Source organism: Gracilinanus agilis, chromosome 5, assembly GCF_016433145.1.
Source record: "Gracilinanus agilis isolate LMUSP501 chromosome 5, AgileGrace, whole genome shotgun sequence".
In the NCBI taxonomy this organism is placed as follows: Eukaryota; Metazoa; Chordata; class Mammalia; order Didelphimorphia; family Didelphidae; genus Gracilinanus; species Gracilinanus agilis.
In genome coordinates, this window is record NC_058134.1 from 269484905 (window position 1) to 269496588 (window position 11684).

The 11684-nt window shown below is 46.6% G+C and overlaps 1 protein-coding gene across 1 annotated transcript; it reads right to left on the reverse strand.

Moving 5' to 3' along the window:
- Positions 1–248: 248 nt before the first annotated feature.
- Positions 249–10870, reverse strand: DYRK2 (dual specificity tyrosine phosphorylation regulated kinase 2). Its single transcript, XM_044677811.1, has 3 exons — positions 10743–10870; positions 9454–9620; positions 249–2167 (listed from the first exon to the last, which is right to left on the reverse strand). Exons 1-3 carry the CDS (start codon positions 10786–10788, stop codon positions 566–568), a joined length of 1815 nt encoding a protein of 604 aa, XP_044533746.1. The 5' UTR covers positions 10789–10870; the 3' UTR covers positions 249–565.
- Positions 10871–11684: the final 814 nt, after the last annotated feature.

Consider the following 11684-nt stretch of genomic DNA (forward strand, 5'->3'; position numbering starts at 1 on the left):
TTTAAGAGTGTCCTTTAGGACACAGTTGTATCTTCAGGGGACACAGACTTCCACCCTCACCACTCCTGCTCCTCCATTCCAGATAACGGTATGGAAAATAACAATCCGTGCTACATTTGTGGGCAAAAATCGGAAGATGGGGGGCGAGGGTGGAGCCTGACGAGCAACCACTCTGGAGGAGACTAATCATGTGAACCATCCAAAAAAAAAAAAAAACAACCCATAGTGAATTTCCTTTGACACGGAGCTGCAATGCGTGACAGTCATGTTGTCATCAATGGCCTGCCACTGATTATTTATTTCTCTGCCACACGAAATACAGTAAGGCTCATCATCACGTTTAGAAGACAAAAACATTCTTTAAAACTATAAAAACTTAAAGCATTGTCCCCATATACTTTATAAAAACAAAATGAAACAACTCTTACATTAAAATAAGTGCTAAAAAGATACAAATGAGTAAAATTATTGAGCAAATGAAAACATATCTGAGCTACTTGTTTCAAATGAATAAGGCCCAGCAATATAGAATCTCTCGGATTACCAGCACGAGGGCACTCGGAGCTCAGCTAACCAGTTTTGGCAACACTGTCCTCTGCTGAATATTCCCATTGGCATCTGTCATCTGTGCCAAATTAGTCCTCAGTTTGGATGCTGAGCTTGAAGGTGGAGGTAACTTGGATATAGACGTGATAGCACCAGTGCTCTCCGTGATCCGTTTTGCTGCGGTCTTCTCCCCGGTGGGAGGCTTTGGCAAGCGCCTCCTGAGCCAGGGATGCCTCAGCGCCTGGCTGGGGGTCATGCGTATGGCGGGATCCCACTCTAAACACTGTTTCAAGAAATCAAGGAAGAGAGGGTCGTCGCAGCCCTTCAGGGCCGTCCCCCACTCTCTGCTCTCCGGCGGGCCCCGCAGTTTCCCTCTCCGCGAGCGGCCACCATTCAGAATGATGGAGCCGTCGGACAAAGTCGTAACCGTGCAGTAGCGGGGATAACCTTTAGAGCTCACAAAATTTTTGGCTCGTTTGGATGCGTCCAGCAGTTTGGGGGCGGGCATGCCCAGGAGTTCAATCATACAAGCCAACTGGTCCCCTTCGTCTTCCCCGGGCAAGAGAGGGTAACCGGTCAGGAGCTCCGCCAAAATGCAGCCCAGGCTCCACATGTCGATGGGCATCCCGTAGCGAGCCCCGAGGATCACTTCCGGCGCCCGATAGAACCGCGACTGGATGTAGGTGTAGACACGCTGATGCTCGTAGCAACTGGAGCCGAAGTCGATCACCTTAATCCCGCTCCTGCCCTGCTGCTTCAATAAGATGTTCTCGGGTTTAAGGTCACAGTGAATGATTCTATTTTTGTGCAACGCTTCCAAGCACTGCAGAATCGAATGGGCGAATTTCCGAACCAAGGGCAGGCTGAAGCCCTGAAATTTGTTCTTCTTGATCAGCTCGTAGAGGTTCATGCTCAGTAACTCGAAGGTCATGCAGATGTGGTTGCGGAAAGTGAAGTTCTCCAGCATGTGGATGACGTTCATGTTGTTGTCCTTGTCCTGCTTCCGCAGGTGCTCCAGGATCCGGATCTCCTCCGCCGCCTGCCGGTGGAAACGCTTCTCGTTCCTCACCATCTTGAGGGCCACGTGCTGGTGCGCTTTGTGGTCGTAGGCTTTCACCACCTGTCCGAAGCTGCCCTTGCCGATGACCTTCAGGACTTCGTACCGATAAGCAATGTGGTCATGGGGCACCTGCACGTAAGAGCCCTGATCGTCATCGTAGCCGCCGTTGTTCGGCCCACCCGTCGTGCCTTGGCGTTTCTTTGCATTGGGACCCAAAAAGTATATTTCGGGGTAACTAAAAATCTCATGGTGTTCGAAGGTGGTTAACTTTAGCACGTGCTGCTTCATCGCCTGTTCCGGGGTCATAGAGGCGGCTTTTACCTTTCCGGGTCCTTCCCCAGACTTCAGGGAGCCCGAGCTCCCCTGACGTCTGTGAATGCTGTCCAACTGTCTCTCTGGTACTAGCGGCAATCCAGTTTTACCAACCGTCGTAAGCCCGTTTGGTTGAGTAGTAAGAACTGTCCTCTTATTACTATTATCTTCGAAAAGCTGTTGTACCTGTAGTTGTGGGTGGCTGCCAATGACCAGGTGATCATTCATAACGTGCTTGGTGCCACCAATCTAGAAGTCAAAGATAGAAGTTATGATGAGAACATAAAAGGTTTATCTCCGTGAACCCGGCTTTCTCTAAATCACCTTTCCATCTATATTGCTCCATGTGGTTTGAATTACATATCTGCATCTATGGATACAATCATCTGGTTTTTATTATTTTGTTATTGATATTATCAATTATGTGGATAGTTTTCCTTATAGCAAACCATGCCTGCATTCCTGGTCTAATCCTGTTTGGTCACAATGTATTATCTTTGTGACATATTGTTGTAGTCTCCTAGCTAGTATTTTATTTAGGATTTCTGCATCCATTTTCATCTGGAATTTTCTTTCTGTTTCTGGTTCTTCCTGGTTTAGGTGTCAGCACTGTATTTGTTTTTTAAAAGGAATTTGGTAAAACTCCTCCTTTACTTGTCATTTCAAATAATAGAATGAAGTTTATTAAAAAGTCAGTGTTAGGTACCCTGGTATTCCATCAACACGGATTCACAAGAATGGTAGTGGAGATGCTAAAAGCCTATAAGAGAAGGAAGAGAGAAGAAAAAGGAAGAGGACAAGATGGAAGAGGGTGCAGGATGAGGAGCAAAAGGAGGAAGAAGAGTAGAAGAAGAAAGAATAAATCAGCTAATGAGGCTACAAAAACTCCTCAAATATGGAGCACCTATTCCATTGGTGTTGTCTCTAGTTGAAAAGTAGCTTGGTAAACATATTCAGAATCCCAGGATTGGGATACATCAAAGAGAATGAAAAGAATGACTAGAATGCCTGCGAAAGACGAAGAAGGAGAAAAGCAACCAGGATCCTGAAATTTCCCCCCAAAGTCTCTCTATCTCTCTGGGCACTTTCTCTTCCTCCCCATCCTCATCAATGGCCAAGAATTCTGAGCTTTTACACAAAGATGGGCAGGAGCCATCTTGACAGCGAATAAGAACAACTACTCTTGGACACACTTTCATTTCACCAAATCAAGAACAGAGATACAGCATCATCTTCTAAAATCCTTACCCAATTCATTGATAAGATCTGGTGCTTATCAGAGATGGGACCTTAAAAAGTTACCTGTTCTGACAAACAAGCCAACCCCTGCACTTTTTCCAGGGATCTTTTTGGTCAATAGCCTAAGTCAATTCAGAAGACTATATCCTAGGAAAAACTCATCTATTAAAAATGGAATTAAGTTAGAAATTTCCACTTCAGGTCCAAATTGATTCCTCTCTAAAAAGGTGAGTTAATGTGAGTATGGCAAAGGTCCCCAAACTGGGATTGTGATGGAATGGAACAAAGTATGCAACTTATGTGACCTGTTAACTTCTCAAGACTCCACTTTCCTCACCTAAAAAGTGAGTGGACTAGATGGTCTAGAAAGTCCTTTCCATTTTCCACCATGTATTCCAGGTAGTATTCTAGCTACACAGAAAGGCATCACCTTCAGAAGCTAATTATAAAGTGGTTGAAACCCTAGCATAAGCATTTCTAACATTACCATTTCTTTTTCTTAAAACCCTTGTAGAATCAATACTGGGGGTTAAGAGATTTGTCCGGATTGCACAGAGATAGGAAGGTTAAATTTGAGCCCAGGTCCTCCTGTCTCACTCCACTAAAGCCATGTAGCTAGCCCCTATTACCCTATCTTCCTAAACTCTACTTCTAGTGGTCTTTAAGCTATCTGAGATCTACATGTTAATATTTTTCATAATCTACTTGGAAAAATTACATCTCAGAGATACATGTGTTTCACTTTCTTCAAAGTGAGAGAGTTGAATGATGTCTTTCACTTCTAAAATCTGGGCTCCTAAAATCATTAGATCTCTCTTACAGGAGAGTTGGGCTTGCTTAGAGACAAAGTAACAATCAAGTGTGTGGTACTGGATGGTTTATGTTGGCAAATGGTAATTCAGTGGCATCATGACCAACGATATTATTAGGAAAAATTTTTTAGTGGCTACTATGTAGGCAGAGATGGAAAGTATGTTAACTATTTGAACAGTCAGTTTTGTTACAACTACACTTCTAAGACATTTTAGACTGTCAAAAATTATGAAATATGCTTAAGAGGTTTTCCTAAGCCTTTTAGAGACAACAGATTATTATTTTTTTCTATTATCAATTTGACAAAGCTTTTAAAAATGAATGTTGTTAGGGGGCAGTTTGGCGGCTCAGTGGACTAAGAGTCAGGCGGAGATGGGAGGTCATGGGTTCAAATCTGACCTCAGAAACTTCCTAAGTGTGTGATCCTGGGCAAGTCATTTTAACCTCCATTGCCTCGCCTTCACCATTCTTCTGCCCTCGAAGCAATATACAGTACTGATTCTAAGATGGATGGCGAGGGTTTTTTAAAAAATGAATGTTGTAAGGACTACATAAATTGCAAGAATTGTAAATTTTATTATAAACCAAATACTGGGCAGCAGAAATTTTTGTTATAAGGGATTTCTTGTGGGGACAGGAGAAGGGGAAGAATAAAAGAATCTAGGTAATGTAAAAACACAAGAGATGAATATAAATATATTTTTAAAAATAGTGGACAGTTTCCTTAATGATAACATTCAGTAAAACTAGGGGGGAAAACGCAGCAGGACAGTTAAAATGTTGTACCTATTTTCTCATTGTTGTTTTTACCCCCATTTCCCTTTTTTATGACCTCATAAGCAAAGAAAAACATGAGTAGGTCTGAAAATTAAAATGACCAAATCTTTCCACAAGAGGCAATTTCTTTAGGTCAAGGTAAAGAAACTCTAAAAGCAGGATTTAGGAAAATTCAAGCTGCCACAGCAAGGCTATAAAAGTGTTGGGGTCTTTATTAGAGACTAAATAAAACTTGAGACTTTGGAGGCTCCCTGGTGACATTGCAGAAATTTTGTGTAAAGTGCAAAAAGTTCAACCCAGTATTTGAGAACTTTGATGGTTTTTCAAATAGAGACTTTTGTGTTTTACATAGTTGGAAACATAAATGATGAAATGGTTGTAGGTTCTAGAAATAAATGAACTTTTACGACTTAACTGTCAACAGTTCCTAGTTGATCTCCATAATTGGTCTGCATTATTTTTGAAGATTGCCTTACTCTTAATACTATCAGCCAAGATGGAATCAAAGTCCAGGGAAGTGACAAACATCTCTAGGGCCCAAAGTCTCCAAACTTTGAGTCTTATGCTGTATTTCTTATCAATCTTTTAATTCAGTGAAAGTTTATCTAAATATAAATAGCAACTCTACCAGCAAATACACTGTCCTAAAACATGGGAACAATTTGTAGCAGCCTAAAAAGATCTCTACAGGGAGGAGAGAAGAAGAGGTTAGTTAGAATTACTTCCAGAATATACATCTGTCAAGGATAAATAATAAACTCAAGACTTAAAAATCAATACCTCTTCTCACTGTCCCATGAAGTTAGCTGTCAGACAGTTCTCTAATCTAGACTAGCTGGCTTCCACTGAAAGTATTCCTCTGACCACAAAACTCTATCTACTCAAGGAACTTTTTTTTTAATACCTGAAAAGTTTAACAAAAACAGTTCTGTGCTCTATTCAATATGGTTATTTAAATCACTGCCAATAAAATGGCAAATTCCTGCTAACTCACGGAGCCAAGGATCCCAAGTGCCTTAAGCATCATAATATGCTACTCTGATGTCATCTTGGAAGCACTGCCTAGTGGTCTAGGAGTAAGATGGAATCCAAGAGGGCTAGAACTTTAATTCCACCTTCTACACTGTTTATCTTCTCTGCTTTGAAAAATCTCCATCCATTAAATGGGGATACTGCCACTTATTGAGTCCTCATTGAGTTCTGGCATGGATGATTAATGCCTGGAGAATGCTTTACAGAAGAATGGCACCGTGAAATGTTATCAAGTTAAATGAAAATTATATGAGGAAAATGCTCCAGTAGTATCTCCCATATGCCTAAGGACAGCCCACAGGTTATCTGGAATACTTTTAGCTCAGTGCTCAAGGGAAAATTGTTTGGTTGTTGTCTTTCTTTCTTGAAGACAGAAATGACATCACTGTGGTAGGGTCAATGCACAGTGAATCTGACCGTGGTATATCACACCAATATGAGCTCAGCAGACTCTACCACAAGTGAGGTACAAATAGCCCATATGAACATTTGGGAGGAGTTATCTCTAGATTTGTGGATCTCACAACCATTCTGCTTTGCTCACAGATCACAATGCCTTCTTTGATGCAGACACCCCATGCTAGATAGCCCTGCACCACTGTCTCCCAATCAAATGTGTCATAGGTGTGGGCAGATAAATGACCCAGAAGGAGGAAAAGGAAAGGAAACAGAGAAGTGATCGAGAGGGAGGAAAAGGAAAAGATAGAGAAACGATAGAGAGGGAGGAAAAGGAAAGACAGATATGAATAGGGAGGGGGGAGTGGAAAAGAAAGGAAGGGAGGGAGGAGAGAGAGAGAGAGAGAGAGAGAGAGAGAGAGAGAGAGAGAATGAATGCATACATACCAAGAGCCAGGAAGAAGAAGAGGGTAAGGCGACAAATTAAGTCCCAAAGTTCATCATCTTTATGCTATATTTAGTATATTTAGTACTACCCTTCAGGTCCCTCTTTACTATAACGTGTACAAAGAGATGCTGCTGGGGCAAATTCTTATGACAAGATCATTTTCCCCCATCAGAATGCTGATTTTTCACTCGATTAAAAATAGCTCTTCCCAGGTCTAACTGTCCTGAAATTAAAAATAAAAATTTCTAGCAGTCTGACAAGTGTGGGGAAATATAGGTTCAGAAAAGTGTATGAGCCTCTCTATAACCTAGAAACACTTACTACAATTAATAGCATCAGCCAATGTGCAGTTGTGGGAAACAAATTCAAGTCACACAAACATATAAACTCAGGAAGCTCAGCCTCTCTGGATCTCCATTTCTTCAGTAAATCTACTGGGTTGATTTTGATGATCTCCAAGAGCCTTTTACTTTACAACTGGATGAAATATCTAACTACTGTATGATGTCTTCCCTTGCCCAAGCTCCTCCCAAAGGAAAACAATTTTTTAAAAATTCCAGCATATTTCCTAACTCAAATATTTAGTTATTGGTAATTCATAGAGAATTCACACACAGGTAAAGCAAATGGTCACCAAGATGAGTGCTGACCCTGGTAGCTGAATCAGCAAAGGACATTTCTGATAATGTCCTAAAAGGAGCCAGGTGATACAATATTGTAGTGTTTCTCTTGGGAGTCAGCAAGAATTGAGTTCTAATCCTGCTTCAGGTACTAGGTATGTGACCATGGACAAAATGCTTAAACTCTCTCACCCTGGATTTCTTTTTTTGTAAAATGAGAACAATAATAGTATCCACTCCAGAGTTATTGGGAGGATCAAATAAGATAATGTATGTAAAGTGTTTTGCAAACCTTATAAATTCTATGATGATAACGATAATGTATTCTGTCACTACAGAGCCCTTTTAATTTCAAATTCAATTTCAAATTATTTCATTTCAAAGATGTCTAAAGGACAAATACACCTTTATCAAACTGAACTCCAGAAACAAATAGGGCACATCTTTCTTCTAGTAGTTAATACCATTCTTCATCAGTAGCTTTCTACATGTGTGACCCTGGGTTGTATAACCTGTGATCCCGACTACTTATTTCTCTGGGCCTTAGTTTCCTCACTGGTAAAATGACAGCTGAATTACAAAACCAATGTGGTCCATTCCCAGCTCTACATCTATGATTCACTTAATGCTGGGAAGATGTAGAATCAGATTTAAGGCTGGATGGAACTAAAAGTCCAACCCCTTCATTACAACATTTAGGAAAAACCTTACCTTATCCTATTTACTAAAATTTCATATGATAACTTTTTTCTTCTCCTCAAAAAAAAAAAAAAAAAGAAAGAAAGAAAAGAAAGAAGACCACAAAAAACAGACCAGGTTCTTAAAAAATACCCTAATAAAACTGGGTTGCAACACATATTTCTTAATGTAAGGTGGCATTTTATAATACAAATTTGTCTACACTTGTTCCATAGTGAATTCTTAACTCACTAATATTCTAGAATCTAGATTAGTATTAGTAAAATATGCCATTTTATAGACCTGAGGAGGGAGAGAGATGAACAGGTAACCATATTGACTGGGTCACCCACTTAGAATTTCTCCTCTGACCAAAAAAAAGCATCAGTGCAACAGAAGTGGGCAACGACCAAACTTCCACCTTTTAAATGATGTCATTTCTGGGGCAAGCACTTGCCAGATCGAGCTGCCCCCTCCTACCATACCTGACTCTGGAAAGCACTCCAGCAGATGGCTGGCTGCCCAAATGAACTGGATTAGAGAATCTGGCTGAAGAAAGAGGGAAAGAGAGAGCCCATCACCAACTCCAAAAATATTTCTTCCCTTGTAGCAGAAACCATCCATGGTGTGGGTCCATGGGAGTTGAGAAAAGCATTGATGGTATAAAAAACTCAGTTTTGTAACCTGCAGCAGTAACAAAATATTTGGGGCTTTTTGGCCTCCATATTATCAAGGACTGAGGAACTTGTACCCTTCTCCCAATAATGCCAAGGCTTTTGGTTTCCACTGCTACAATGTCAAACTGCATGGGCCCAGTGACTGTTGTGCTCTTGGCCTTAAGAGTCCTTTATTTTTTTCCTCCTATTTTAATTACTCCTTCTGTTAAGATCAAACTTGAAATACTCATAAAACATGTCTACACAAGCAATGGGTCACTGGCATGGCTCCCTTCTGGCTGGTAAGAGAGGTCTGGGAGGTGCATTCAGGGATCAATTTTCCGGGTAGGGCCCAGTGACTACCCTACCCTAGTACATGTTTCTATAAATACCCACATGGGGGGTGGGGAAGGGGTGCTCTATGAGCAGGAAGGGCTGACACGGGAAGGCAGGCAGCAAGGAAAGAGGAAATTCCGAGGGGGGAGTGGTGGTGTGAGAAGGCAAAAGGAAGAGGTGAAGCTGGAAATCCTTTGTGACTACAGCTTTTAGGACCTGATTTAGTGCAGCCCTGTGGTCCAGAGGAAAACCACTGGCTTGGTTATCGAGCCATTCGAGATCAAAACCCAGTCAAGCAAAGCAACTAAGTAGCCCAGAGACGTGGGGCAAGTTATTTCTGCTCTCTGGACCTCAGTTTCTTCCTTGGTAAAATGCAGGAGGCAGTTGAGCTGGCCCCCAATGGTCCTTCTAGCTCCACTGGTGGCTGAGTTCTTTCTAAGCTTGCCCTTTGGCCTTTCAGCTCCCAGGGTGAAGGGGCCCAAGGCCAGGTGTTGTCACCCTCTGAGGCCCTCCTCCCTCCTTTCCCCTAGGGGCTCTCACCGTGTGGGCCGCAGCAGCAGCGGAGGCAACGGCCACAGCGTTGCTGGACCTGAGTGGTGGCAGGGTGAGGGGGGACGGCGGGCCAGTCCCCACTCCACTCCGAGGAGCCCCAGCCCCGTGTCCCGGCGAAGGCTGCAGCTGACGAACGGTGCTTTCCCCTCCTCTGCCTGGGGAAGACACGAGGGAGACAAAAGAGAGTCAGGGAGGAAACGAGCGCGAGGGGGCCTCGGCCAGCGCCCCGCGAGCTAGCCGGGGGCCCTCTCCTGGGCCTCGCCAGGGCCCAGACGAGGGGTGGGGGGAGGCCCGGGCTCGCACAACAGCCATTTGGGGCGGCGTGGAGGGAGGGCGGATGTCCGGGAAAAGTTAATGACCCACGCTAAACAGCCCAACACACGGCCCTCCAGTCCGCCTACCCTCCCAATTAGGGTCGCCAGCATTGGCAAAGTTAAAGCCACCTCTCTGGCGCGAAGCGAGACCAGTCAAGGGACCTAGAGAGAAGCAGCGTTTTGGGGGGACCGGGTGCACGCTTTAGGCGGCGTCTGCTTAGGAGGGGGAGGTCTGCTAAAGGGGAGTTGTCAGCGCGAGCGTGCGTGTGTACGCGCGCGCGCACACGCGTGTGTGTTAGTGTGCTGGGAAAAGGGGGAGTAAAGGGGCGATGGGGTAGGGGGCAGTCTCCGGGGAGGGAACAATCTTTCGGGCCTTTTCTGGGCTCTCTCGGACCACCCCCGCCCGAATCAGCATCCCCACCCTGGGGGCATTGCAGATGCCCTCTTGGGTCGCCCTAGCCTGGTGCGTCTGAGTTTCCAAGGGTGGTGGGGTGGTGGTGAAGGACAGACAGCTCCCCCAGCCCTTGGGCCACTGCGCGCATGCATCCCCACTTGGAGAGAGGCATTTTCAGCGCAGCGTACAATAACGGAGCTAGCCCCCGCGCGGAGTGGCGGCGCCCACCTGGGGAAGCGGCAGCAGCAGCAGCATTGGCAGCAGCAGCAGGAAGCAGCAGTTCCTGGCCCAAGTGGGCTCCGACTGGCCCAGGGCGCGCCCAGCGCGGCGGCGGCCACCCGGGCCCCAGCTCCGCCCGCGCCTTGACTCGCCTTGGACTTTGTTTCCAGAGGCTCCGCGCGCCCGCCCGGACTCGGCTCGACGGCCCCTCCCCCCCCTTCCCCGGCCCCTGCGGGCAGGGCTGGCAGGTCTCCGGAGAGGGACGTGTGGGGCCCGGACTGCCAGCTGCAGCGGCCCCGCTGGGTTGTAGCGCGGGGCTCAGCGCGCGCCCCCCTCCTCCTCCTCCTTACCAGCTGGGTAGGCGGCAGAAGCGGCAGCAGGTTTCCTGGTTAACATGGCCGCTGGAGAGGAAAATGCATTTCAGGGCGGCCGCCGCTGCTGCTGCTGCTGCCAATGCTGCCAATGCCGCTGCTGCCGCTGCTGCTGCTGCTACTTCTCGCTACTGCAGCCGCCGCCGCCGCCGCCTCCTCCTCCTTCTCCTAGTCTGTTCTCCAGTCGCCGATCCCCGGCGCCTGGTTGCCGTCTCCAAAGAGCTATACCCAGACACACACACTCGGCTGCATCCCCAGGGCCAGGGCCCGCCGCCGCCGCGAGCCCTCCACTCTCTTCCCCGCCACCGTCGTCCTCCTCCTCTTCCTCCGAGAGCAGCAGCAGCAGCAGAAGCCCCGCCGACACCCCCCGGCCCATGCACATCACTTCCCCCTCCCCCACTCCCGCCGCCGCCGCCGCCGACGACGACCTCCCGACTCCTTCACATAGGGGCGCGGAGGAGCGGGCTGGACAAGGCGGCCAGGGCCCGGGCCGGGGCCAGGCGAGCCCGAGAGCCTCCTCCCAGTCCTCCGACGCGCACACGCAAACACTGGTACACTCACACTCACACACACACTCACACACACACACACGCGCACTTGGTCTATCTCTCTCTGGGTTCAGCCCGAGAGCGCAGTCCCCGCCCCTAGCTCCTAGCTCGCCAGGGCTCCCCTCCTCCCAGCTCAACAGTCAGTCAGCAGTGCAAGCCCGTCCCCTGCTCCCCACCCAACCCAGCCCCCCCAGCACAGCCAGACATATACACACACATTCGCCCCGCTCCCAAACAACTAACTACAGGAATCCCTCCCTGGCCGCACCAGCTGCATGCAGCTCCTCCTTCCCTAGAATACTGTCCTCACAGCCCTCTGCAGAGACCCCCTTCCCCCGCCCCCAACACACACACTCGCCCCACCTTTGGCTTC